This window comes from Neomonachus schauinslandi, chromosome 13, assembly GCF_002201575.2.
Source record: "Neomonachus schauinslandi chromosome 13, ASM220157v2, whole genome shotgun sequence".
Taxonomy (NCBI): Eukaryota; Metazoa; Chordata; class Mammalia; order Carnivora; family Phocidae; genus Neomonachus; species Neomonachus schauinslandi.
This window is the reverse complement of record NC_058415.1, coordinates 90,598,900-90,626,676: the sequence shown is the minus strand read 5'-3', so window position 1 is coordinate 90,626,676 and position 27,777 is coordinate 90,598,900. Positions and strand designations below refer to the sequence as shown.

General features: G+C 61.5%; 1 protein-coding gene across 1 annotated transcript in view; it reads left to right on the top strand.

The window, feature by feature from the left end:
• The window catches only part of VAV2 (vav guanine nucleotide exchange factor 2), a 136,427-nt gene that overhangs the window by 93,175 nt on the left and 15,475 nt on the right, over nt 1-27,777 (top strand). Inside the window, exons 6-20 of the mRNA XM_044920438.1 lie at nt 199-301; nt 3,189-3,287; nt 4,490-4,558; nt 5,627-5,727; nt 13,032-13,131; nt 14,023-14,118; nt 14,784-14,852; nt 16,580-16,666; nt 18,369-18,454; nt 19,147-19,279; nt 22,197-22,306; nt 23,250-23,351; nt 23,783-23,871; nt 26,406-26,422; nt 27,207-27,228. Coding sequence (XP_044776373.1) covers nt 199-301; nt 3,189-3,287; nt 4,490-4,558; nt 5,627-5,727; nt 13,032-13,131; nt 14,023-14,118; nt 14,784-14,852; nt 16,580-16,666; nt 18,369-18,454; nt 19,147-19,279; nt 22,197-22,306; nt 23,250-23,351; nt 23,783-23,871; nt 26,406-26,422; nt 27,207-27,228 — 1,283 coding nt within the window. The remainder of the gene's footprint in view (nt 1-198; nt 302-3,188; nt 3,288-4,489; nt 4,559-5,626; nt 5,728-13,031; nt 13,132-14,022; nt 14,119-14,783; nt 14,853-16,579; nt 16,667-18,368; nt 18,455-19,146; nt 19,280-22,196; nt 22,307-23,249; nt 23,352-23,782; nt 23,872-26,405; nt 26,423-27,206; nt 27,229-27,777) is intronic.

Genomic DNA, 27,777 nt, shown 5'->3' with positions numbered 1-27,777 from the left:
TGGTGTAAACACAGGGAGGCCCCGGGAGGCAGGTACGCCAGCCCGTTTTGTGGACCAGAAGCTGGAGGCCGAGCAGGAAGGGCTCACGGTGATCCCGAGCAGCCCTGCTCCTCCCTGCGAGGCCCCTGGTGCTGTGTCCCCATGCAGACCTGGCTGGCCCTGGCTTCCATGTGTCTGACTGGCTTCCCTCCCACGCAGCGAGCATGACCTCGGGGAGGACATCTATGACTGCGTCCCGTGTGAGGACGAGGGGGACGACATCTATGAGGACATTATCAAGGTGGAGGTACGGCAGCCCATGGTAAGCTATCCCTCACTCGCAGCGTGGCCCCCACTCCAAGAGCTCAGAGCCTCCGGGGGGCGGGGGGCGCTCCGTGGCAGAGGGAGCTCCCGAGGCTGCACCCCAGCCCTTCCCGGCCCCTGCGGGCTTCCTGCCTGTCCTTGGGCCCAGGCCTCCCTACGGGATGTTCCGAGGAGCCCGGGGTGTGATGCTGCTGCCCTGGGCTTCTCCGGAGGGTGTGCCAGATTCCAAGTCCTTCCTGCCTGGGGAGTCTGAAAATAGCGCCTGGCTGCTCAGGCGCACGGAGCGCACATCATTTTACTCCTTTGTGCAGAGAGCGAGGAGACCGCTGCCGGCTCAATTAGCCAGCTGTGCATCTTTTATGTGGCGAGGATATTTATTTCCCAGTCGGTGTTGGCTAATAATCTCTCGGACTCCGGTTCGCTGCCGGGTGGGCTGATGGCCAGCAGCTGCCGTGCGGAGGGTGGGGGTCCTGTCGGGCCAGGATGGGGAGGTTGGGGCCCTGGGGGGGCAGGCTACAGCCCCCTGGGTCCCCATGCTCCTGGGGGGTGGCCCAAATGCCACTTGCCAACTGTGGAGGCTTTTTATGCTGTTTGCTTTCCCTGAAGAAAGGGGGGGAGTTTCTCAAGAAGCCAATTTCAGTGTTTTCCTGTGGTGTGGGAGTAACCAGCTGGTGGTGGAGAAACAAAGCTGGGACGACGGCTCCCCAGCAAGGCCTTTCAGAGAGGCCTTTCCCGGCCTGGTGGCATCTGCCCTCCACTGGCATCTCGCCAGGAGGAGCACAGAGAAACATGGCAATGGGCTCACAGCCCCCAAACTCTCTCTTCGGGACGGAATGGGTTTCTTGTTTCGCTCCTGAAGCGTCTGAGGGGTCCCCACCATTACCAGGGGCCTCTCTCTGTGACCCCAGGGCTGCCCAGGGCCAATGCTGCCCTTCCCCCAGGCAGCCTTGCAGTGGGGCAGCTCTGCCCCTGAGCCTGTCCAGGGGGCCAGTTATGGGGCTGGAAGGCCAAGCCGTTGCCCCGCTGATGGAGACCCTCTGCTTTGCCCTCCTGGAGCTGGCCTGAAAGCCCAGCCAGCCCCCTGGATTTGGGGCCACCTCACTCCCAAGCCCTTTGAAGTTGAGGGTCCTGCGGGGAAAGCGGGAGCAGTGGATGCAGTGGCCCCGGGCTCTTGTCTGGAGGTCCCCTCGCCTCCAGGCTGGAGACGCCCCTGAGAGACTCCGTCTGTGCCTGGCCTGGTGAGACCGCAGAGTGGGCAGTCCCCAGAGCCTGCTGCTGTCCCTGGTCCTGAAGCGCACAGGGCAGGCCCCGGGCTGTTTGCAGGACCTGCGGGGGCCGTCGGGGAGACAGGCTGGCATCCCGCCTGCCCTGCTCTGCTCAGTGTCCTGACTGCGCTCCGTGCTGCTCACGAGCTGTCCTGTCAGTCTCTCAGCGTGGGCCTCCAGCCCCCTGCCCGTCCTCCGAAATAAAACAAGTTTTACTTCCTCCTCGGTCATGTCCGGGGCTATCTGAACAGTCAAAGTGGAAGGTAGATGGAGACCTTTCCAAAGGAAGATAAGGCCAGAGGACGGCAGGTGCCGCTCTCAGAGCCCACACGTGAGGAAGGGCCGGGTGCCGTCCCTCCCCATGCAGCCAGGCTAACACTCGGGCGGGCGGGCTGAGGACTGACAGGATCCTGGGGCTATTGGGTAAATGCAGACAAGCATCCCTACCTCCCAAGCACAGCCCGGATAACGAGCTGACACTGCTAATTGGTTCTCTCTGTGATTTATTTCTCCACGCTTTCAGATAAGATACATGCAGGTAAGTGGCGGGTGGAGGGAGGCCCGGGTAAAGACAGCCAGCACCGTCTTCCTCCACCTCGCAGAGCGGTCTCAGATCTCTTGGAAAAAGCCTGGGACCCTGTCCGCAGCGAGATGCTGTCAGGCCCCACAGTCTTACACATGGTTTTAGGGGGATCATGGGCCCCCAACACTCCCCTCCAAAGCCCCGAGAGCAGCAGTGTAGCGCCCAGGCCACAGGGAGCTTGGGAAGGAGCCCTGGGGGGCCTCCTACCTGACCTTGGCCCCCTGGGTGATGTGCCCCCTCTGACATGTTTCTGTGGAGCCCTCGGCCCCAGCAAACACCTGGGGCATTTCTTCGGGGAGGAGGATGGTGTTAGGGCAGATAGGAGTCCACATGGCATGTCACATGGCCCAGCCCTGTTTTCCCAGAGCCTCACTTAGGGACCCATGTGGCTCGCTCAGCCTAAAAGGACGTGAGGAGAGGGTCTAGAAATCCAGAGAGACTCTGAACAGTGGCCCCACCTGCAGCTTCATCCCCCATCCCTGTGGCCACAGTCTCCTGGTCAGTCCTACCTCTGGCCACGTTCCCCTCGGAGGTGGGGAGCAGGCCCTGCCACAGTAGCGAGCCCCCGGTGGCCCCTGCAATTGAGCTGGTCCCTCAGGACCCTAAGTAGAGGCCAGGAAACCCTGGGAAAGCCCAGCCCTGCACTAATAGGTCGATGCTGGGTCAGCCCCTCTGTTGGCGGACACAGGTCCTCAGGGAGCTGGTCAGAGCCTTTCCCTGTGCACACAGTAGGCACTTTAAGCATGCCCCCCCTGCTGTCTATGCTGGAGGGGCTGGCTCCTGAGGGCCCCACACTGGTCTGGTAAAATCCAGAATAGGGTCGCAGGAGCCCAGATTCTAGAAGCTTCCGTGCTTTCCTCCAAGCTGTTGCCAGTCCTCAGGTTCATGCCACACACCCCCCCCCCAGTGCCTCAGTTTCCTCATCTGCAGAAGTTGGGGGAAGGGTTTGGGCCCCCTTCTGTCTCCTATCCCGCCCTCCATGTCACCCTGGTGACCCTGCGGCCAGGCCTGGCTCACGTCTTGTGTCTTTCCTTTAGAAAATGGGCATGTCCGAGGATGACAAGAGGAATTGCTGCTTATTGGAGATTCAGGAGACCGAGGCCAAGTACTACCGGACCCTGGAGGACATCGAGAAGGTGGGTGCAGGCCCCCGCCCTCTCCCGGTGCCACTGGTCCCCTGGGGTGTGGCTGCCACCAGGCACCCCCTGCCCTCCACTCCCCACGCAGGCTGCAGGCTCCAGCCCGCCAGTGTCCTTGTGGGCTGTCACCCTCGTCCCCAGTCCCATCCCCAGCCCTCAGCCATCAGCCTGTCCCGGGACCGTCCTGAGCTTGTCTCTGCGGCTCCTTCCCACCTAAGGGGGGCATTAGTATGGCTTCCACTCCTGATTGCACTGGGCTAAAGCTCCTGATGTATACTCTCTCCTGTAGGCTGGGCGCTAGGTTAAGCGCTTTGTGTATACCTTCTCCCCTAAGGCATTCTCTGCCCTCAGCTTCCCACTCTGTAAATTGGGGTGATAGCAATACCACCCCGTAAGTGGCTGTGAATGTCCTGCCGCCGGGACATAGGCCCCATGATGTCAGCCTGCGGCACCCCCACGGCAGACCCTGTGCCCCCCGAATGGCTGGTCAGTCCTCTCTCCCTGCTGGCCTCCCGAGCTCCTTGAGGACCACAGATGGGCCTTCTCCTGCCCCCACTCTGCTCTGGCCTCCCGTGGACACTGGCTCAAGGACATTTCCCTGTCACTTGAGAATCCTTGGTGCCAACTGCCTGTGCTTACTGGGTGAAAATCCAACGTTGTTTTTAAGGGAGAACCTCCCCGGCTCTTCTTTGTTTGTAGTGCCATGGCGGGGCTTCTGGGGGGCATCTCTTTGGATGGCAGGTTTAGGGCCGTACTCGGGTCTGAGTTGGGTGGGAAGTGTGGCCCTGTCCCCTTGGGTGATGTGCTCACTTCTCTGGCCTCAGTTTCCTGAAATGTCTCAAATAGCCATTGCAGCACCCACCCTGGGTTGCAGTAGGGTTGAAGTCCAGCCTGTGGGACACCACAGAGCTTTGCCCACGTGGTGGGTGTGGGTGCTTGGCTCCATCATCCCCAGCCCCGCACTCTTCCTTGCTGTAGTCACCCCACAGAACGAAGCCCCCATCTCCCCAGAATGCATGCATTCTCCAGCGACACCGGGCCCTGGTGGTGCTCCAGGCCTGCGTCACCGCCCCACAGAGAACCCCTGGCCCCTGCACCTTGGTGGGGTCGTCAGAGCCCCCTCCCCCACTGACGGCTGTGGCCTTGAAGGGGGATGGCACCCTCTAGGCAAGCTGACAGTGGGGACTTCCCTGTTCCAGAACTACATGACCCCCCTGAGGCTGGTGCTGAGCCCGGCGGACATGACAGCTATCTTCATCAACCTGGAGGTAAGGGTCCCAGCCCGTGGCTCAGCTTCTGCAGCCTCAGGCTCCCAGCCGGCTCGGATGTCAGGCAGGCTCCCACCTGACTGTCCCTACGGGGCCTGGGGAGCTGCGTCCCTGCCAGGTGCATGGTTGGTTGGTGCTCCGGGGTGCTTTTTGGACTGACTGGTAGGAGGGGAGTAGCCACCCTTCCCTCTGAGAACTTTGGCCTCAGGAGACAGGAGGACAAGGTTTCTGCGAGCTTCTCCAGCTTGCTGTCTGTGTTGTGGGTGTCGCTCAGACACACGTGCCCTAGAAGAGGTTTAGGTTTTTGTCAGCAGCCAGAGAGAAATGTGTCCCCTCCAGCTCTTCGAGAAGGGTCCCCTACCCGCTCTGCACACGTCTGCACACAGACACAGGAAGGTGATGGCCTCCGAGAGGCTCACCCTGATGTGGTCAGCTGAGCGGGGAGGGGTTGGCGGGAGGCTCCGGAAGCTGCACACTCATGAGCTCGAGGGGTGGGTGCTGGTCTCCCGGGGGAGGCTGAGCCAGACTTGGAAGGTTCTAGCGCTCTGTGCCCCCTACCTGGAGTTTGTCCTGCCGCGTGTGGTGGCCAGCACAGACGGCTTTGGACAGGGTGGGAGCCGGACCGGGGGCTGTGGGGAGCCCCCGAGTGCTGCCTGCCGGTCGCCCGGCTGCTCTGAATGTGGACAAACACCTGTCCCCACAGAGAGAGTCTGCCTCCAGAGTCCCAGACCAGGGCAGAGCGCCCCTCTGCGCCTGCACACAGCGGGAGGGTAACAAGGATGCTGGGTGGCAATAGCCACCCAGGGCCGTTGCGGTCCCATTCTGGCCCCGGGGCCTGCGCTGGGTCGGCCACCCTGTGTCCGGACAGGCCGAGCAGGTCCCCTCCTGCGCCTGGCACTGCAGCACCTTCTAGTGGGATGAGACCCTGGTGTTTGCCTGGGGATGCGTGCCTGGCACCGGGCCCCTCACACGCGTGTCCGCAACCGCACCAGGAGAGAGCGATTCAGGGGCACGTGGCCCTTCCGGCCTGGCGCACCTGGTCATGCACTAACTGCTGGTTCTTCCCAGGACCTGATCAAGGTGCATCACAGCTTTCTGCGGGCCATCGACGTGTCCATGATGGCGGGGGGCAGCACTCTGGCCAAGGTCTTCCTCGATTTCAAGGAAAGGTGAGTGGCAGGCCTGCCTTGCCCATCCCTCCCCGTCTGCGGGACCTCAGGTTCTGCCCTGGGGACGGGGCCGGGCTGGCCAGTTGGGATTTACTCGGGTGTGAGTCTCATGGTGAGGTCCTCGAGGGCCATGGCTGTGCCCCCGCGAACCCCTGTCCTCACTTGTAAACCGAGAGAGCTGCCCACCCTTCCCACCATCACAGCCTGGAGGGGTGACCTCCCCGCCCAGCAGGGTCTGGATGGGCGGAGGCCTCCACCAGCTCCCTCTGCCTCTGTGCCCGGGGGTGTTGGTGGCCCAAGGGCGTTCTCACCAGCACGGTGCACCTCCTGTGTGCCCGCCGCACGGGCATCCCCCACCTGGGAGAGTCTGCCCCCCAAGCTCTAGGCCTGGCTGGGGTGGGGGCACGTGGCAGCCGCTTAAAGACAGAGGCCAAACCCGCCCCTGCAGGGCTGAGTATGGTGCTTCCAGGGCTCTAGGCTTCCGGGGTTGAGGCCACTTCCCTGCTTCCTTGTCTGCATCTGTCACAGGACCTTGACTTCCTAATCCGTCCCTTAGGGACCAGGATGGCATCTGTGCCACGTGGTGCCACCAGGTTCATGTCTGTGCCACCAAAACAGCTTGTCTGTGTCCACTGAAGGGCTTCGGTGGCCGGGCAGGCGGAGGGCCTGGGCCAGGTGGACGGGCTGGAGGGCACACAGCGGCAGGACCGCCCTGGCATAACACAGCCCCAGCCCCCAGTGTGGGGAGACAGCACTTCCAGTGCCAAGGAGGGCGGTCCTGGACCCTCCGATCGTGCCCCGGGTTCCTCCACGTCTCCATGGCATCGGGGCCAATGTCCACGAAGCCCGAGGGGGTGTAGATTCTACGCATCAGGCGGCCTCTCTTCTCCCCCCGGCATCCAGCTGGTCAGGCCAAGTCTAGACGCACAGATGGCGCTGGCCTGCCTACGGCCAGAAATGCGCCTGCAGGAATCGTGCCCCTGAATGCAGCTCCTCCGACCGTCCGGGCCCCTTGTCCAGAACAGGTGCTGTCGGTGGAGGAGGGTGACATCTCATTAGAAACCAACACAGGGTCCTTTTTAAAGAAGAGTCACATCGCTGTTAGGAGGCCTCCGTGACTCTTTGGTTGTTGGCTTTAAGCTCCTCTGCCTGTAACTGTGGTGGGTGGAGGGGTACGGGGCTGCCTTCTGTGCCCCAAAATGTTCTGCCGGAGCCCGGCAGGGGAGGACTGGGGTTCTGGAAGCTTTTAAGTAGGTGCGAGGGGCAGCTGTCAGGACGGCTCTGCCGTCTCCACCAAGGCCTTGGCCCCCGAATTCCTTCGTGGAGCCTGGGCAGCCGCGTCTTTAAAGCTGGGGACAAAGTCTGATGACGTGAGGGCCCGGCCGGATGCCCGGTGCTGCCGGAGGACAGCGGTCCAGCCACTGAAGTCTCAAGAGGTCCATCGGGAGATGATGCCCTGCCTTCTGTCCTTCAGGCTTTGGAGAGGCGCCGGAAGGTTCTGTCTTGACGGCTCTTCTGGCCAGCTACTCATCAGAGCCAGCTGGGAGCTTGTTAAGAATGCCAGTTCTGGGGTCCACTCTGCCGGGTGGGAGGGGGAGGCCCCCAGCGGCTGGTTGGGAGCCTGGGTCCATCTCGTCCTCATCTGTGGGGAGACTGTCAGGTGACCGTCAGCTCGGATCATGCGCCCTCCCGGCCAGGCAGCCCATCCCCGGGCTGGATTCCAGGTGCCCCCGCCTACGAGCCCCTGAAGGGGCTTCCCCTGCGTGCCCTGTGACCCAGGCAGGGACCCCTGAGCCTGCTTTCTAGGGGCCATGGGCTGGGCATCAGTAGGGAGGCGTGAGGGAGCAGGAAGTGCCCGACGCAGGGGGCAGATGTGAGTCCGCTGGTGGGCCCCAGGGGCGGGGGGAAGGCTGGCTCCCTTACCTGCCCCCTGTCCCAGCAATTCCTCTCACCTGGCTGCGAGCCCGTGTGCGGGGGGAGCCAACTCAGGCTGGAGCTGTCAGATGCCCCCTCGCCCCAGTGGCGGCCCATCGCATGCTTCTCCTCCATCCTGGGGAGCCCAAGCAGGGCTGCTTCTGAGGCCCGTGGACCCACCCCCGGGGCAGTAGCAGCAGGCCGCGTGGCCAGGGGACAGACGGACGACCTGCCCTTCCCTGGGAACCTCCGTGTCCCGGGCCTGCCCTAACAAGGGCACTGGCCTCTGCACACAGCTTTGGGCCTCACCTGGCTCTCGGGCCTTCCTCCCGCTGGGATGACCATTGTTTCTGCCCAGCAAGGCCTCAGGGGCCGGACCCTCGAGTTGGGGGCCACTTGGGGAGGGGCCTGGCTACATCCCATCGGAGTTCATGTGCCCAGTCCCTTAGTCTGTCCCTGCGTCCATCTTTTCTGCCCCTTTGCCTCCTTATTTCTGAGTCCGCACCTACGGTCCTGCGGTTCATTTACATACCGATTCCACAAGCATTTATAGGGTGCCCACTGTGTACAGAACAGCCTCGGCTCTCACTGGGCAGGGAGGGACAGGAAGGGACAGGAAGCAAGTTCACAAAGGAAACGAGAGGACGGGAAGAGGGAGAGGAACAGGGTGCTGAGGACCAGGGTGAGAGGCAGCGAGCAGGACTGTTTGGGAAGCCGCAGAGGCCAGAGGCGCAAGCGTGAATCGGTCAAGAGGAGATTGTCTAAAGCCTGGCTTGGGGCTTCTGCAGGAGGCTGGAAGGCCAAGAGTTTAGATTTTTTTTATAAGGGCAGGAGGAAGCCACTGAGGAGTTCTCGTGGCAAGATCCTGGCAGCTCATCACAGATGGAGGCTAGAGTAGCATCCAAGTGTGGTATGACCAGTGCCTAGTGGCAGAAGACAATCACCTCCCTCTTTTTGGAGCTAATACTTCCATTAATACAGCCTCAGTCCTCAGACAAGGCAGATGCTCCTCTTAACCTTGGCCTGAGGGGACAAGTCCCACGCAGTGGGAAGTGGAACTTGGGGAAGATTTGCATTTTGCAGATGTGGATGTAACAAAGAGCCACGTGGTTTTTATCTGTGGCTGGGGTTGGCCAAGCTTGGTCAGTGGGTCAGGCTAACGGACGACCAGTGGAACCGGCCACAGGGACTTTGTGGTCCAGTGAGAAGGCAGGGGTCTAGCTCTTAGCAGGAACTCCCTGGAGCTTAGCACAAGTGCTTCTAGGAAGGGCAGCCATCAGAGTGAGATGAAAGGCAAGTCCCCGCCTGCCCGAGAACTCAGGAGTGTTTAGAGAGAAGGGCTTTGCCACAGCTGAGCACTCTGTGCTCTGTGCTTTCCAGCTGCTCAGGGTGTCAGGCTGGGTGATGCTGCCCTCTGGTTGCAGCTCCCGCCTGCGGGCCGGGGTCTCGGGGAAGCTGGGTGATCCCCGTCAATGCTTGCAGGAAGAGAGCCCACCCATATCCAGGCTCCTTGAGCCCCTGTGAGGTTCTGCACGGAGGCCTCCTCTGGCAGGGCTGCCTGGGACCCTCTGACCTGAGAGGGCTTTGGCCCCGCTCCTCCCAAGCCTCCTTGCCCAGATGGGGAAATCGGGGATTGGAACAGCTTTGGCGACTTGGCCGCGGTCCCGGCTCTGTCCCGTGTCGTCCGTGCATACCTAGCAGCGCAGCCTGTGTCCGGTCCCCGGGCACCGTGAGAGTTTGGAGTTCTGTGACAGGAGACGGGCAGGTCGTGCCCCCCCATAGATGCACATATGCCCCCCTGCAGTGGGGTCCGAGTTGCGTGTTCAGGAGGTTACACGACATAGTCATACAGACACACGCCATGCTTGCGTCAAATACCTGCCCGCTCGTGAGGGAGGGACCCAGAGCCTGACGCCGCGCATTCGGAGGACGGAACAAGACGCTGGTGTGCTGAGCTGGTGGGGAAGGCAGGCACAGACGGGGCGGGAACACCGGACGCGCGCCACTGGCGTGTCTTCAACACGGCCGAGCGCGGCACCCCAGCGGTCTCCCACACGCGGGCAGCGAGCCAGGGCCCCGGACACCGCCTCACCGCCTCGCCCGGGGTCCGGGTGGCCGAGGCAGCCTGTTTTTGCAGGTGCCCCGCTGAGACCTCGAACCGTGAATGAAGTCTCGTGTGTGTTGCTTTACTTCCAAAAGTTGGATAAGTTTCCTCAACAGCACAAGATGTTTGTGGCTAGAATTGAGGCCTACCAGCTCTCACTTCCTTAGCTGACTTCCCTCCACAGGCCGAGAAGGGACCGTGTGCGGCCCCTGCTGCCCGGCCCGCGGCAGGGCCCAGAGCGTGTGCCGTGGACGGCGGGGAGAGGCCTGACGGTCCTGACAGAAACGTACCCTCTCTCAGTTCTGGGGCCGAAATCCAGAGTGGGCAGGGCGGCGCGCCCTCCGGAGGCTCTAGGGAAGGAGGCTTCCTGCTTCTGCCAGGTGCTGGTGGCCCCCAGTGTCCCTTGGTTTGTGGCCCCCCCTCCAGTCTCTGCTCGGCCCTCATGCAGCTCCTCTCCCATCTCAGGCCGCCCACGGGGTTGGCGGCGGTGAATGAGGGCTCAGCCCTGGGGTGGCCTGGGTCTCCAGCATGGGAGCCCGGAAGACTGGTCTGGGGGCCCCATGGATGCACTTAGGGGTCTGGCCTTGCTGCTCCCTTGCTGGGTGACCTTAGAAGTCATATCACCTCTCAGAACCTCAGGGGCGCTGTCCTGGAAGTGGTGTTTTGTGAGGACAGGCTGAACTCAGGTGCGAGTGCGTCCCACGGCCCCACCTCTTTCTGTCCTTCAAGCTTTGCCCTCTTCCCCACAGGGGCCTCCTGCCTGCTGGGAATAGCGGTGTCTGCACTGCCCATGCTCAGGCAGGCGGGGTGGGATCTTGGCTGCTCACAGCCACATGTCAGGCCTCTGAGCAGGCCAGGCCTCCAGGCTGGATGCTGGGAGGTGGGGACAGATGAGACCCATCCCTGGAGCTTAGAGCAGGTGGAGAGGGGGCTGGCCCGCTTCTGCCTCGCGCTTGGCTTTGGACGGGCCTGTGCCCAGAGGCTCCCCGCCTGTCCCCTTGCTTTTCTGTCTCGCCCCCACTAAACCCGGGGACAAGGTTGGGAGGGGAAAGGAGGCAGGGCTAAAAATGATGGGGCAGGGTTTTGAGGGATGAATAGAAGTTTGCTGGCCAGAGAAGGTTGCAAGTGCAGTGTGGCGCTTCTGCGTGTGCTGTGAGGAAAGCAGGATTGGGACCCACTCTCCATACACCCTGTCTGCCAAAAACCTTGGGCTGAGATGAGCCAGGGTGTGCTGAAGTGAAGGGGGGAACCTCGAAGGCTGGCTTGGCCTGCTCCAGAGCTGCGGGCCCCATATGCTTAGGAGAAGTGCTCTCGCTGGTCACATGGACTTCCGTGGGAGTGGCTGGGCCATCACCAGGACATCTGCTCATTCAAAACAACTTGACAGGAACCTTGGAGTCTCCAGTCTCCCAGGTGCTCCCAGAGATGATGAGATTTAATCAGTTTTTATACTAAAAATTTCAATTTAATAACAGACTCATTTAAGTGGAAACCAGGGCTCAGGTTCTCATGCAGAGTGGTGCCTGGTTGGAGTGTGGCGGGGCACGGCCGTGGCGCCTTCTACTTGACAGTGGCGGGGAAGGTGGGCTTCTGTGTGAGGCCGGGGACCGGATCCGCCTCTCGCTGGAGTCCTAGAATCTCAGCCTCTCGATGCTGGAAGCTTCCCTGCAGGCTGGCCACCGGCGAAAAGCCTCCGGGCGGCTGGAGAGTGCGGCAGCAGCTCGGCCGGGCGTGCAGGCTGGGGAGGCTCCGAGCACACACAGGCCCAGCGCAGCTTGGACGCTGGGCGGGAGCCGGGAGATGCTTCACGATGTGTTGTCTGTGCCCACCTCGGGGCCGCTCTGAAATCACAGGCTCGCTGGGTTGAAAACATGCTCGCTGGGTTGAAAACATGCTCGGGGCATGCTGCTTTATTCCTCCAGAGTTGGGAGGAATGTGGGTGTTGTCTGTCCCCAACGCCCCCGGGCCCTACAGCGGGAGCCAGGGGAGTACCCCAGGCCAGGATGCTTCTCAAGAGCCCACCTCCTCGGAAGCCCAGCCAGCTCCAGGCCCAGCCACCTGCCCCTCACCCCTCGCCAGGTGCCCATGGGGAAGCAGTGTCCACAGAGGACAGAGATGTGGCCCTGAGCGCATCTGGACTCATCTCAGAGGCTGTCTCCAGCTCCCAGAGCCGGGCGGGAGGGGCCTCCAGACGTTTGCTGTCCTGCAGCCCTGCAGGGTGTCACTGGAGGCCTTGGACAGGGCCCAGCCTCCCGAAGAAGCTACGCTGGCGGCCAGGCCCTCACCTGTTCTCAGCTGGTGTCTCTTAGCAAGCTCACTGGGGCCTCAGTTCCCTGCCTGAAGAATGGGGCTAATTGCCCCTCCCTTTGTAAGTGGGTGAAGGACTCATGATGGTGTGCGTGAAGCACTGGGCAGGAGTGGCTCCCAGAGGTGCTGGCTGTGGGCGGCATGCTTGTTGTTACCTTGGTCCTCCTGGGGCCGACTCCGTAGTCGTGGGATGAGGTTTTCAAAGATGAAGTGTCAGGCTAGTGACCCAAGGCCTGGAGAGCACTGGGCTCCTGGTGCCAGGGGCTCGGTCTGCGAAGTCTGTGGTGGGGGTTGGCCGTAGTGTTAGGGGGTGTCGGGCAGGAGAGCGTGGCCTGAGGCTGCTCCCAGCACCCCCAGGCCCACGTGGCCACGTCCATCCCCCGGGTGTGCAGCATTCAGGGCTGACGTCACACTGCCCTGAGAGAGGGGCTGCCTGGGACCCAGGCAGAGAGCGTCGGTGTCATGTAGAAGCAACAAGGGCTGACCCCGGGGCCCCCATGCCCTGAAATGTCGGCACGGGGGCCACCACCCCAGGCAAGCGCAGAGAGCCAGGATGGGCCTCAGTGCTCAGGGCCTGCAGGCAGGAGTTGGAACCTTCCTGGGGTGTCCCCCAGCCCTGAGGAGGTGGGGGCTTCTCCCCTGGCCAGCTTTGGCCTTTCCAAGGGGCAGGATGGAGGTGGCAGTGAGAACCCCATTCCAAACCCGGTCCTGACCTGAAATAGAACCATAGAAGGGGGACCTCCTTGGGTTTGGGGTTTGGGGAGAGTAGGGAAGCCCCTCTCCTGGCTCGTCAGTATTTTGGGAGGGGAGAAGGCAGCCACGTGGAAAGAACAACCACGATGCCGGTTAACGAGTGAGGAGCTATCACGGGGAGAGACCCGTTTGCCGTGGGCTTGCCGTGCCCTCCATGGGGAACTGGAGCGTGGCCCCCGGAGCCGCAGGGTCTCATAAGCTGTGTGCACGTGCACTCACTGTCCAGGCTCCTGATCTACGGGGAATACTGCAGCCACATGGAGCACGCTCAGAACACGCTGAACCAGCTCCTCGCCAGCCGGGAAGACTTCAGACAGAAGGTTGAGGTAATGGGGGCTTCCCGGCTGGTCCCCCGTTCACCGGCCCCTTGCTTGTCCATTTTGTGGAAAGGTGGACCCCAGGGTAGCAACGGGATGGTTTCTGTAGATGTTTTTCTCGATGATTTTTTCCCCTTTGCGGGGAGGCAGGTGCAGGTCACTGTCCCAGGCCCGAGTCCCCTGGGTGCATCTGACTCCTGGGCCAGATTCAGCTCAGCAAGGGCCTATGACCTTGGTCTTCACAGACCCCATAGGGACCCCAGATGATGGACGTTTGCTGGGAGCCAAAGAGCCTCCCTCCCGTCACTATCCCCACCCCTCGCTCAGGGCCAATCTCTGGCACTTGTCCAATTGCCCATGTGGGCCCCTCTCCAGGACCCCTTCCTCATCCTCCTTGTCGGGGGCAACTGAGCTGCTCCCTGAGGCTGGGATTCCTGTGTTGTATTTGGCCAATCAAACCCTTTCCAGAGTGAATCCTGGTGCAGGGGCCCTCTTTTCTAGCAGTGCTGGGAGGCATGTCCCCAGGAGATGCATGATGCCCCTCTGTGTCTGGGAAATGTCCTGAGGGTGGCCCTGCCTTGGTATGAGCAGGCTTCCCTGAGGGTCTCTAGGCAGGCCAGGGCTGGCTCCGAATACCAGAGCCCTTGGTGCCCACTGCAGACTCTCAGGGCTACAGAGTGGCAGCGGGAAGCCTCCCCTTGCACGCAACTGGTTTGGGAAGGGTCTGTGGGAGACACTGCCCGTTTGGGGAGCCGGGCCACTGAAGGACCGGACACCTGGGCCCCAGTTCAGGGCTGAGGTCTGCCCACCCCCACCACCGCCCTGGGTGCGGGATGGGAGTGTTGGGGCCCAGCAGCCCTGGCGAGGGTCTCCATCCCCTTCTGCTTGTCTGTTGCCCAGGAATGCACGCTGAAGGTCCAGGACGGGAAGTTTAAGCTTCAAGACCTGCTCGTGGTCCCCATGCAGAGAGTGCTCAAATACCACCTCCTCCTGAAGGTGAGGCCATGCGTGTGCCCCGTGGCCGCCACCGGAGAGCGGGATGGAGGCCCGGCTGCCTCTAGGGGTGTGGACGGGGCCCAGATGCACCGGAGTGAGAGACAGACAGCAAATCTGTTCTCACAGCCTGTGTGGCGCATATCAGGAATGTTTATCACAGGAAATGGACAAAGGGAATTTGGGACTGAAATCCGTAAGAGCCAAAAACTTGAGAGACAGAAACGTGTCCCCAGACCAGGAGTAAGAGTAGCCTGGAGTGGGTCACTTAACCCAGTCTCTGAGCTTCCTGGTAGGCATGGTAGAAGTGGAAGTAGGAAGTCATTCTGGACAGACAGATCTGGGGAGAGAGAGTGGTTTCCATGTGGCATGAGGCTCTTCGGTGAATCTACCTGTCACCCGTTAGCTCGGAGCCTTGCTTCATGCTGCTTTGAAGTGCTTCCCATTACCCAGCACGTTCGGGGACACTCCATCTCGAAGCAGTGTGTCCCCTGGGCGAGGGCTTGCTGTCTGTGTTGGGTTGGTCAGCTGAGCCAGAGCCTGGCCTGGTGGTTGGGGGCTTGGTCCTGACGGTCTGGCTCTGGGCCCACACCCTGTGCCTGGTGGGGGCAAGGACGGAGGCCAGCATCCCCACGTGGTGACCTGGGACTCCTCTCTCGCACGTGCAGGAACTTCTGAGCCATTCCACCGATCGGCCCGAGAGACAGCAGCTCAAAGAAGCTCTAGAAGCCATGCAGGTGGGTTGCTAAACTGAGGCAGGGGAGGGCCGAGCCAGTGTGGGGCCTCACATACCAAGTCTGCATGCTTTGACCGGAATTGGGCTCGCCAACAAGCCTTGTTCTGTGACCATAGATGCAGCTTTTCCTGGGAAGACAACAGGCCGAGCAGGGACGGGGTGGTGGGTGGGAGCCACCCCAGGACAGAGAAGGTGGGTGGAGGGGGCTTTAGGCACTCGCCCCAAGCGTCCAGAATCCCCAACCTCGCCTGACCCATGGCGACTTCCCTGGGTCTCCCTTCCTCCTGCTTCCCTGGCCGTCCACCAGGGCTCTTGCCAGGTCCCAGGCGCTGGACTCAGTCTGGCCATCTGGCCCCATACTGCCCACTGCGCAGGCCTACAGCTTTTGCTTCTGAAATGTCCTCCCCACTCAGCCATGCTGCCTCCTCTCCCCTCTTCCCTATGTCCATTGGAAGCCCACTGTGCAGGTAAGTCCCTGGAAGGAGAGCTCAGCTCGTGCCCTCCCCTTGCTCTGAAGCCTTCTGTGCCTCCCCACTGCCCCTGAGTCGGGCTCCGGCTCCCCTCCTGGCACACAGATACCCAGGTGCCTGGCTTTGCAGCTGTCTTTTCCACTAATGCCCTAAATTCCAGGCAAGCTTGGTCACCCCCATGCTCCTGTATGTGCTCCATCCTTTCTTGTCTCTGTTGGCTCAGGCTGGACCTCCTCCTTGTCACTTGGCTGTGTCCTGCACATCCTTGGTCTTTGCAAGGTGACATTTCCCAGGATTGCCCCCCGGCTTGGGGATGGTTGAGCTGGGGTAATGCCGTCACCCCTTTGTGCCCATTGCTCCCTGATCATGGTCATCTGTGTCCCCAGCCGAGCACAATGCCCAGCACGGGGTAGATCCCCTCAGCGCTGTAGCTGGGCAGGGGGACGACAGTGTCCCCAGCACCTCCCAGGGTGAGTGCTGACCTCTGTACCCTCTTGGATGAGCTCCTTCCAGAGGGCAGGGGTCCGTCTCCATCTGTGGCTTTGAGCCCATCACCTGGCCCTTGGGTGGTCTGTGCTGGGGGAGCATCACTGATGAGCCAGGCCCATCCTGGAACGTTTCTGCCTCAGATTCTGCCCCACCAGTGGGCTCCTTATAGGAATGGGCAGGAGGTGCTGGAGGGGGAGGCTGGAACCGGCTCCCCACCTTGGCCTGGCTCAGGGATTCCACCCAAGGCAGCTTGTCCTACTGGGCAGGTCAGTGCCTCCGGCTGGGTTCTCCCGAACAAGGCTTGGGGTTCCCTAGACCCTGGCCAGTGCTGGCTGCCTGGATTGCAGCGGGCACTGCCCCCTGGTGGCCGGCAGGAGGGCAGCGGCGTGTGGACCTCCAGAGCTAGACTGCGGGGTCACCCAGTTCTGCCCGGCTCCGCGGGAGTGGGGACCCTGCCAGGGGCCCAGTTCCCCAGAGCTGAGAAGCAGGCTGGTCAGGTCTAGTTGGCTGTTTTCTTCTAGTCTGAGCTAGAAGGGGGTCGAGTGGCAGGGCAGGGAGAAGCCGTTCCAGGAGGCAGGAGCTTGGGGGATCTCGCCCACTGACATGCGCCATTTGGGGTTGCTTTTACCTTCCCTGCCTCAGTTTACTCGTCTGTCAGATGGGGTTTCGAAGGCCTGCCCGCTGTGGTGGCTGATGGCAGGTGCTCTGGAAATGCGGATGGGGATGGGGGTCGGCCCGCTGACCCCTCCCCCGCCTCCGTTGTTTTCAGGACTTAGCGATGTACATAAACGAAGTTAAACGGGACAAGGAGACCCTGAAGAAAATCAGCGAATTTCAGAGTTCTATAGAAAACTTGGTAAGTGTGGCTGATTCTCTAGAGTGGAGATTAATTAGGATCACACATACACGTTTCAGAAATTACTTCCATAATCTCGGGATTAAACGAGCAGGAGGGTGAACCTACTCTCTCCGTCTGGGTCGGGGAAGCGGGCGCAGCTGTGTACAGAGGTGGCCCACGCGCCGAGGGGCAGGGTCTGGGGGAGGAATGGTATTGACCCCCTCCCTCCCTCCCTGGCCTGGACCGAGGACAGAAGGGCTGCGGCTCCCGAGGCGGGAGGGGGGCAGGCTCCCAAGGCTCCTTGTCCACCTGCAGCTCTGCTCTCCCCAGGAGGGTCAGTGGGGAGACGGTTTGGCCGCTCTGTCTGGGAGCGGCCCTCGGCTTTTCCCCTCCCCTCCCTCCATTAGGCAGGGCTGACGCCTCACAGGACCCTCTCCGCAGCCTGGTTCATCAGAGGCTCAGCCTTGGGGTGTTGGGTGAGCCACTGTGTCCTGCCGGGAAGAGGAGATGGGCCATCCCAGAAAGCAGACGCTTCCTTGTCTGTTCCTTGTAGCAAGTTCTCAAAGATCTGCCGAGTATTTCAACCAGGCTTTCTGTACCCCAACACTGTTGACATCTGGAGCCAGGCCATTCTCTGTTGTGGGGTCTATGCTTGGCATTGTAGGGTGTTGAGCATCCCTGCCTGTGCACCCCACCCTCGGGGGTCCCAGACATCCCCGGACATCCCTTGAGTACAGGGCTACCCTGGCTGAGCACCACTGGGTTAGCCCCAGATACTTTTAGTGCCTGGTGGGGTCTGGGGCTGTCCGTCTCCCCCTGTGATCCTTGATGCTTTCTAAGGGCTGTATGATGCAAGTTTTGGGGTTCTTAAAGTTTTTAGACATGAGTCATCGTGTTCCTTAAATAACAAAAAGAACACAGTGGTGGCGAGCAGGTGTGGGCCCGCCCCGGGGGCAGGGCACATGCTCAGCCTGGGGGTCTCTGCCGAGCCCACCAGCAGCAGGCGGTGGTGCTCACCCCACCGTGTGTGACGCCGGAGCTGTGCTGCTTTCAGCCTTGGACTGGCGGCTCCTGCAAAATTCGGAAAATTCAGAAAGCTGCCGAGAGCTGTCGTCATGGCGCCACGGGCCCAGCCCCTTTAACGTGCTGGAACATTCTCTCCTGTCTGGGTAGACCGTTTCTTTGCAAACCACGCAGGGAACGCGCCTTCTCTGAATCAGAGCAGAGGGGAGAGACAAGCCAATCTGAAATTACAGCAGACCAGAGAGGGATTGGACTCGAAGCCTCTTCCTGTGGAGGACGCCCTGCTGGAGGCCCCCTCGCCCCGCCCGCCCTCCATCTGATAGGCCTTGTTTGTTCTCCTCCGCTTGGTTTCCCAGGGTTGGGCGTCCGGCCCTTCCTACCAGGGCCCGGCTCTGGGCTCCACACAACGGCGGCCTGTTGCCGTGACCCACGCCATCAATCGCCTCTTGTTCCCGCAGCGCTGAAGGGAGTGCTCAGCGAGGCTGGGGCAGGGCCCATCCCCCAGCCCCGTCCTCTCCTATCCCGACCTGCGCCCTAGCCAGCAACCGCAGGCTCGCTTCTCCCAGTTCTGCCTTCCATGTCCACGGGAAGCATGCCCGCTTGGGCGCCGGCCCGCCGCCCTTGCTCTCCGTGTAGGTGCGGGGCAGCTGGGGCCCCCTCTGGCGCTGGGCCTGACCGCCTTGCCCTTTCTTTCCAGCAAGTGAAACTGGAGGAGTATGGGAGGCCGAAGATCGACGGGGAACTGAAGGTCCGGTCCATAGTCAACCACACCAAGCAAGATAGGTGAGCAGGCAGGTGGCCCCGGGCTGGGTGGCAGCCCCTTGTAGTCGGGCACCTGCTCCCTAACGGCCTGGAAACAGCTTGCCCACTCAGCCCTGTGTTCTCCTGCTTCACTCGCTTCCTTTCTGCTCAGGGACACGGTCCATGCCACGTCAGCCAGTGGCTGCCCTGCCCGTGGCACTGGGCTGGGCTAGAGGGCAGCCAGAGGCCCTGGCCTTCGAGTTCCCAGGCTCCCTGGGGCCACATGCACTCTTGGCCACATGCCTGCGAGGGAGTGCCCAGGCAGGCGACGGGGAAGGCTCCAGATGCATGGCCCCTGCTTGTTCAGAGCTCTCTATGGGCACCTGCTCTGTGCAAGGCCTGGGGCTGGGGCTGGGGCCATGGTAGATAGGGGTCCTGTCCCTCTGGGGCTCCCATCTAGTGGGGGATGGAGCATGGAGGCCTGAGGAGCCCATATGAGCCTTGAGCCCTGGGGTGGGTAGCCAAGGAGGGCTTCCTGGAGGAGTTGCATGGAGCAGCTGAGACCTGCTGGGGGGTCAGAGTTGGCAGCCGAGCCCCACAGTGGGACGGGGCTCAGGCTCGGAGAGGGAATAGCCCTGTTGCTGCCCACCCCAGGCACACGCTGGCTGTCCCGGGGCCTCGGAGCACGGGGCGCTGGGCATGCTGACGGCCACCTGGCCGCACTGCTGGGCCAGGTACTTGTTCCTGTTTGACAAGGTGGTCATTGTCTGCAAGAGGAGAGGCTACAGCTACGAGTTGAAGGAGGTCATCGAGCTGCTCTTCCACAAGATGACTGACGACCCCATGAACAACAAGGACGTCAAGAAGGTGGGCCCGGGGCTGCCTGCTGGTGACGGCAGGGCCTTCTGGGGCTGAGGGAGGAGGTGCGGGTGGCCTCGAGAGCAGGGTGAGCCGGAATGGAAGTCAGCACTGACCCCGACTGGGTGGCTCTGCTGTGTGAACGGGGCTTCCCTTCTGTCACCCTCGTGTCACTGTGCCTTCTGTGGGGGGCAGCCCACTCTGTGCCCAGCCCAGCACTTCCCTGGCCCTTTGTCTTTGAATCTTCCCTGGGGGTGGGCGTCGTCCGGATCACAGCTCCTGGGTGAGGGGACCGCAGAGCGGCTCTGAAGAGAGCCAGATTGTAGACCATGGCCCCTGATTTCAGCCCACATTGCCCCCTGCAGTAAGCAGGCCTTCCTTCGGACGGGGGCTCTGGGCAGGCCTGACGGTGGGTTGTTAGACGCCAATGTCCAGCCAGTGGGCCAAGGCTGCTGGGGGGTGGGGCCGGGGCTGTTGGGGGTGGGACCACAGCTGTGTAGGGTGGAGCCACGGCTCCAGGGGGTGGAACCGAGGATGCTGGGGTGTGGCTGCCACCCCCTCTGGTTCAGTCCTGCTTCAGCAGAGGCTACTGCACCCCAGGGCTTGAGCATCTACTGTGTGCATCCCTGGCTAGATTTGGGGGCCAGAAGCCAACGTGCTAAAAATCCCAGATTCTGGACTTCAGAGCTTGCAATATAGAATGCAGGTTCCACCTGGAAGGGCTATTGGGGGTGACCCACTCAACCCCGCCTGATGTCTGAAACAACTCCTGAGGCTTGGGGTCAAAGCCACAGTCCCTCCAACCCCTGGCACATCTCCTCTGGGAGGCAGAGCCTTGCCCCTGGCAGTGCCGGGTCCTGGGCTGTGGTACCCGATGCCGGGCCAGGCTGAGTCTCTTAATGATCTGTCTCCCCCTTTCCTCCCCTTTCCTCATGCTTCCTAGTCTCATGGGAAAATGGTAAGCACCTGGGTCCTCCTCCTTTGCTTTCCTCCCCTCAGGGCCCAGCCAGCCCTTCCTTTCTGAGCCTGAGCAGCAGTGGAGACCCCGGGTGGGCCTGAGCAGGGCCAGGCTCCTGGCTTTCTTCTTCCTTCGTCCCGCTCCCTGTGCCCTCATCAGGATGGTGATGTGTATTCATGATCACAGACTGCCATTATGGAGGGTAGAAATGAAGGCCCACCTGCCTGCCCCGGTCCCACCCTCTCCCATTCCCCAGAGGTAAAGGACCACAGGCTTTTTTATAGTGAGCAGGGCTTTGGTGTATTCTCACGGTGTCCTTCTCCGCCTTCCTGTCTTCCCTCCCTCCTTCCCTCCCCCCTCCCTCACCTTCCCTCCCTCCCCCCTCCCTGTCTCCTTCCCGGTCTCCCTCCCTCCTTCCTTTCTCCCTCCATCTTTTCCAACACAAATGGGCTCAGACTTTCCACACTCTTCTTCCTGGGCCCCTTCGAAAGCCCCTAGAGATGGCCTGGCCTGTGAGTGGTCAAGGCAGCTGTGGACTGGTTCAGCTGCAGGCTGTCCCAGCCCATGGCCTTCTCCAGCCTTTGGTTGGGTTTGTTTCTGTTGTTTTACTTCAGAGCAGTGAGCTTTTTAGCCTCACATTTAGGAACTGAAAGTGGGTGGACCAGGGTGGTGGAAGGGCCCCAGGCAGTTCTGAGCACAGGCTCCCTGGGGACCCCACTTGGTCATAGACATGGCCCTGGCTGAGCCTGCAGAGTTCAGTTGAGGGTCCACCTTGCAGCGGGAGGGAGAGGGGTCCCATGACAACTTGTTAGAGGGGTGCGTGCACACACGTGCGTACACGCACATGCATGTGTGTGTGTAGGCACAAGTACCTGGTACACACACATACACGTGTGCACATGCAGGCACGAATGCCTGATACACCTGCATGTACACACGTGCACACGTAGGCATGAGTGCCCGGTACACATGCACATACACACGTGTGCACACGCAGGCACGAATACCCAGTACACTCACGTACACACGTGTGCACACGCAGGCACGAGTGCCCGGTACACGTACACACGTGCACACGCAGGCACAAATACCCAGTATACTCACATACACACGTGTGCACACGCAGGCACGAGTACCCAGTACACATGCACATACACACGTGCACATGCAGGCACGAATACCCAGTATACTCACGTACACACGTGTGCACACGCAGGCACGAGTACCCAGTACGCACATACACACGTGTGCACACGCAGGCACGAGTACCTGATACACACACACACGTGCACACACAGGCACGAGTGCCTGGTACACTCACGTACACACGTATGCACACGCAGGCACGAGTACCTGATACACGTGCACGCATGTGTACACACAGGCACGAGTACCCAGTACACTCACGTACACATGTGTGCACATGCAGGCACGAGTGCCCGGTACACTCACGTACACACGTGTGCACACGCAGGCACGAGTGCCCGGTACACTCACGTACACACGTGTGCACACGCAGGCACGAGTACCTGATACACGTACGCACATGTGCACACGCAGGCACGAGTACCTGGTATAATCACATACACACGTGTGCACACGCAGGCACGAATACCCGGTACACTCACGTACACACGTGTGCACACGCAGGCACAAATACCCGGTACACTCACGTACACATGTGTGCACACACAGGCACGAATACCCGGTACACTCATGTACACACGTGTGCACACGCAGGCACAAATACCCAGTACACTCACGTACACATGTGTGCACACGCAGGCACGAGTGCCCAGTACACATGCACATACACACCTGTGCACACACAGGCACGAATATCTGGGACACACACACGTACACACGTGTGCACACGCAGGTGCAGGCCCGAGTGCCCGGTATACATGAGCACATGTGTCCGTGCGCCCCAGGCCAAGCCAGCTGCGAGCCTGTCCCCTTCTCCCGCAGTGGTCCTACGGTTTCTATTTAATTCATCTGCAAGGAAAGCAGGGCTTCCAGTTCTTCTGCAAGACCGAAGACATGAAGCGGAAGTGGATGGAGCAGTTCGAGATGGCCATGTGAGTGTGGGGCGAGCCGCAGCGTGGGGGCCCTGGGAGCCCCAGGGGCAGTTTGTCTGGGACCCCCGCAGGCAGGGCTGATTTCAAACGCCCAGAGACCGAGACAGGCTCTGTCACCCCGAGACCCCAGGCACACCTCGGTAGCACCTTCGCTGTTCTATAATCTGTCTGGGGCCAGCGCCCCTTCCTCTGGGACACCTGTGGCCCCGAGGCTGAGCCTGGCACAGCTGGCCAAGGGAGCAGTGAGGGGCCAGGGCAGCTGCGTGCCAGTGACGCCTGGTGACCTGGGTCCTCAGCGCCTTACGGGCGGCTGGACTGTCTCGTTTCTGTGAAGGCACAGGGCTCTTTTTCCGTGAAACCTAGAAGGCGCCCCCAATATGTCCAACAGAGAAAGGGGATCACTGGGGTCCCCAGACACACCGGGCCCTGAGGCCAGAGTGGGGTCCTGGAGTCAGGCAGGCCGGGGGCCTCCGGGCAGGAGCGCTCCCCTCCCTGGTAAACACCGCGGGTTCCACCTCTCACGCCTGGCCCTTCTGGCTTTGTCGCCTCCCATGCATCTGGCCCTCGCGCCATCTGATCGTGAATGCGGTCCGAGTGAATGCTGGACATGTCCCCCTAAATACTTCTGGGTACTCATCCTGAGCTAAGCGCACTGTCTAGATTTTAAATCTCAAGCTTGCATACGGTGAAATCCCTAAGGGTACACTGGCTGAGTTGTGACAAATCCTGCAACTGCCAGAAACCCTTACCATCCATCCTCCTAGAAGGCGCACCTGCCAGGATGGCACGCTTGTCAGCCCTCACGCAGACCCTCGTTCTGCCTGGGGTGTCGGGGCAGGTCCAGCCTGAGGCCTGGCCTCCTGACCTCCGGCCCAGCCTGCTCCTGAGGTCGACCCCGCTTTGGTAGAGCTCAGGGAGTCTGGGCCTCTTTCCCTCCGGTCAGGTCCAACATCAAGCCAGACAAAGCCAATGCTAACCACCACAGCTTCCAGATGTACACTTTCGACAAGACTACCAACTGCAAAGCCTGTAGGATGTTCCTCAGGTGAGGAGGCTGCCTGCCCCGGCCCCTACCTGCCCGCGCTCAAGGGAGCCTGGTGCTGCATCTGTCCTATGTACCCCTCGCCCTGACCACCCCCTGCCTGCCCCCCCCAGGCCAGCCCTGTGCTGGGCCCAGAGGGGCTGGAGAGCGTTCCTTCAGTGTCAGACCATCCAGGCCCTCGGGCATTCCGGATTGAGCTGGGAGGGGAGGCGGCCGTCCCTGTGGGTGCCCCGGGCCTGCCGTGCGGGGAGGCAGAGCAAGGCCAGGAGAGGTCTGGGAGGAGAGCCAGCACCAGGCGGCACGTGAGGGCGAGGGTCTCAGCAGCCCAGGGCTGGGTGATCTGTGGTGCAGATGGCGAGGTGGGGCTGGTGGTCTTTGGGCCTTGCCATTGGCTCGGAGTCGTCCTCACTTCCCTTCCCCCCCTCTCCATGCAGGGGCACATTTTACCAGGGCTACCTGTGCACCAAGTGTGGTGTCGGGGCACACAAGGAGTGTCTGGAAGTGACGCCTCCCTGCAAGATCAGTGAGTACCGACCCCCGTTCCGCCCGCAACACACAAGCCTCCAGGGCTGCTCCTCGGGGCCCCGTGACCCACCCTGAACTAAGGGTCCTGTGGCTCACAGCTGCCCTGGTACTTCCCTCCTGGCCCAGCCATCCTCCTGTATTCTCCTTTCCCACGATTGAGACCCCACGGAGCAGGGACCCGATGAGAAAAACCAGGGCTCAGAGAGGGGAGGACACCTGGCCCGGGTCACACAGCACCAAGAGGCCCTGCCTGTGGGGCATTCCTTGCCAAAGCACTCCCTCCTCACTAGGGGGGCTCCCGCGCTTCTCTCTGCCTCTTTGTACCCCCACCCCATTCCGGTTGTAAACTTGCAGAACCTCCACCCCAAAATGGGTACAGAACATTCTTGGCAGTTGCGTGGACGTTTCTGATCATAGAGAAACGCTGGTTGTAACTGTTCTTTACCCCTGGTTCTCCTGCACCCAGACAGGTCTGGCCTTCCTGAGCCACGCCTTTAGCCACGTTAGCGTGCCCACGTGTGCACACATGCATGCATGCACACACGCACGACACCTACAGGGCTCCCATGCTCTTCGTGCCCAGGTGTCGGGGGGGAAGCTGAGGCTCAGGGAGGGGAGGGGACCCGAGCCTGCCAGGCTGACATCTGGGCTGCCCAGGCTCCTCTGGCGGATGCATTTGGGGGAGTACCCCGCCTGCAACAGCTGGACGGGCGGCCAGAAAGCCCGAGACGGTTCTGAGCCACCACAGGCAGGGCTGGCTGAGCACTGGATCGGGTGGGGATGCTGCAGCATGAGTCTGGGAGCGGGGGTACCTGCCGAGGGTCGGCTCTGCCCCCTGCACCACACGTGGGTGCCCCTGATCCTCCCACATCCCCTGGGACGGTCCGTTGCCCTGCGTCCACACTCGGGGAAGCTGCACTCAGAGACGGGGTTACTTCACTCCAGGTAGATGGAAAACCGTATCAGGCCTGCTTGTCACCCTGAGCCACCACCAGCAGAACAGAAAATTTTGTCTGTTCTTCATTTACTGTGACTGCTGGCCCAGCGCCCTGACTGCGAGGAGGGTCCGACAGGTCAGGCAGACCCCCTCCTCTGGCCACAGGCCCGATGCAGCCCCCTCCACTTCCCCACGAGCCTCCTCTGGGCTGGAAGTCCTGGCCAGAGCCCGTGGGCACAAACGCGGCTTTTCAGCTTTGCCCATCGATACCGCCCTCTGGTGGCCGTGTTCTGTCACACGGGTGACGGGACAGTTCATGTCTTTTGACTTTTTTTTTTTTCTCTGATCCTCAAAGTAACATAATTACTTACCAAAAATTTGGGGACAAAAAGAGAAGAAACGGAATACAGAAGAAAGTAAATATCATCCCTGAAGTTATAAAGAAATAACTAAAGGTGATGTTTGATGTATTTCCTTTCAAGTTTTCTTTTTTAGAATGAATCTTTCTGGGTTTTTAGTCTCCTGATTATTAAAAATGCTCATTTCCATAGAAAATTGGGGAAACGTAGAGAAGAGTAAAGGAGCAGGTCATCCGCTCACGATCCCACCAGCCAGACAACCACCGTTCGCCGCTGCGCCCTGTTCCCTCCGCCGCACACGCCTGTCCCCCCGCCCAGTCTCTTCTCATGTTTGCGTGCTTTCCATCCTGCCTACGAGTGGGGTCTCACCAGGCGGGCAATTTCGTGTCTTCCATAAGCCGAAGTTATCATGGGCGTCCGCCCCATGTCACTGAGAGCCCGTGCTGGGCACCTGGTTTTATTCCGGGGAGTTCTGCGCTGGTCCAGCGCTCTGGCCGTTTGTGCTGGGCTTGGGCTCAAGCCGCAATGAGGCAGCTTGAACTGTGTTGCCACCGGGGCCAGGATGGCCCAGAACGGCGCTGCCTCCCCCCAGAGAGCCTCTCCCTGGGGAAGCCTTGCTGCTTCTCCTCCCCACCCGGTGCCCACCGGGCCCGTTGTCTCTGTTCCGTAGGGGCTGTCGGCGACTGTCCAAAGCGGTCTGCCGAGTGTCACGTGGTGTTCAGGTCGCGTTAGCCACTCACGTGCGTTAGCCATTGTGGTCCTTGCTTCGCCCAGTGGTGGAGTGGCGGCCCTGCCTGCCGGATGGCTGGGGCCCAGCTGGGCACCGCTTCCTCCCCTGGGGGTACCCCGAGGCAGGCAGGAAGAATCTTCGGGACATCTGACAAGCGGAGGAGCGCCCCGTGTCTGGGAGCAAGCGCGCAGGCAGATGGGTGGTGTGCGTCCTGACAACCTCTTGTCACCGACCCGTGGCAGGCATCCCTAGTCAGGCGTGGAAGCTTTGCCTTTGAACCCACGTTCCACCCGGGGCTCTCGGGCGCTGCTACCATGAGAGCGGAGTCAGCCCAGGCGGGAAACCTGTTTGCCAGTCTGTGTTCCCTGGGGACCCCCGATAGCCAGCGCTCCGAGTGTGCCGGCGGAAGTAAATGAGGGACACTCGTGGTCGCCGGCTGTGCTCATGTGGGGGGGAGCCCACCCCCCGGGGGCTTGCTGCTGACACCTCATGTCCTTCCTTTTCAGGTTCTCCCGCAGACTTGGTGAGTTCTCCAAACTGTTCCCTTCCTGCCACTCTGCACCCCACGCAGCCCTGTGTCCCCGAGCCAGAAACACCTGTTGTTCCTGATCTCACCACTGCTGGGCCCACCCTGGCTGGCACACCGGCCACTGTTGCTCACTGGGGCCTTCGATTTCCTTCGTGGGCCTCAGGAGAAATGGGTCCCCGTGCACAGGAGGTCCCAACAGGGCTCTGCTTGCCCCGTGGCTTGCGGGTGCCCAGCTCTGGGACAGGCATCCACCCACCAGCCCCCCCATCCTGATGGGGCTTAGAGGCCTCTGTGCCGCTGACTTAGGGCAGACGTCCCCGCCGTGGGGTCTAGTCAAATGAACCAGCCCTTACAGGGTGCTCGCCAGGCCTCGTGTGTGGTACAGAAATGCCCTCATGGAGGCGGGAAGAGCTCTAGCATTCGGTTGCATATGCAGTGGGACAGGTCCCCGGACAGAGATGACAAGCCCCAGGCTGAGAGCAGGGAGGCCCCCAGGGCTGGCGTGGTCAGGGCAGCCTTCCTGGAAGAGGTGGGAGTTAATGGTAAGGGATGGATATCCCGGGGCAATGCAGGGGCACCAAGGTGGAGGGTGTAGGTAAGAATAGGGGAGGGCTTGTCAGAGTGAAGCCGTGTCACGAATGCCTGTGGGACTCTGGGATGTGTCCCTCTCCTCCCCCTGCTTCCTGCCTCGACCCTTCTCTCTAGGGAGGTGGGGGCAGGGGTTGTCGATGCCGGGGCAGCCCTCCCTGATCACTGTGGTTTGTCCTTGCCCTCCCAGGACGCCTCTGGAGCAGGACCGGGTGAGTCTGTGGGACTCGGGCCCTCTCAGCTGCCATCCAGGTCCGTGGTCACTCTGGGGGCCAGGCCTGGGCCACCGTGACTGCCCAGCCTTGCCCGGCCTTCTGGGCTCCAGGCTCCCTCCACGGCCACGTCCCCGGGGGGCCATTGTAGTGTCTGATGAGGGCCCAGCGTGCAGAGGGTCAGGGTCCTTCCAGGGGGGAGGGCTGCAGCCGGAGCCCCCCCTCCACGGGGTGGGCCTCAGAGGGCCGCTCCTGTCACTTTGCCGATATCCCCATGTCCTCGTGCCCCCCGCTCTGTACCGTGTGGCAGGAACTTGGCTTTTAACTGTTGAGGGTGGACGGCATCGGGGGCCGAGCTGTGCAGTCTGAGCTGGGCTGGGCCACCGTGGCCTGATCGTCAGGAAGCAAAACCAGAGCCACACTGAGGCCCGGGACACCCGTGTTGGGCCCAGGCCTGCAGACAGGCCCACCTGCAGCTGGTGGGGTCAGAGCAGGGCTCGGGCCACGAGCGCCCTGCAGATGCCTGGGGGGCCCAGCCGGGACCCCGTT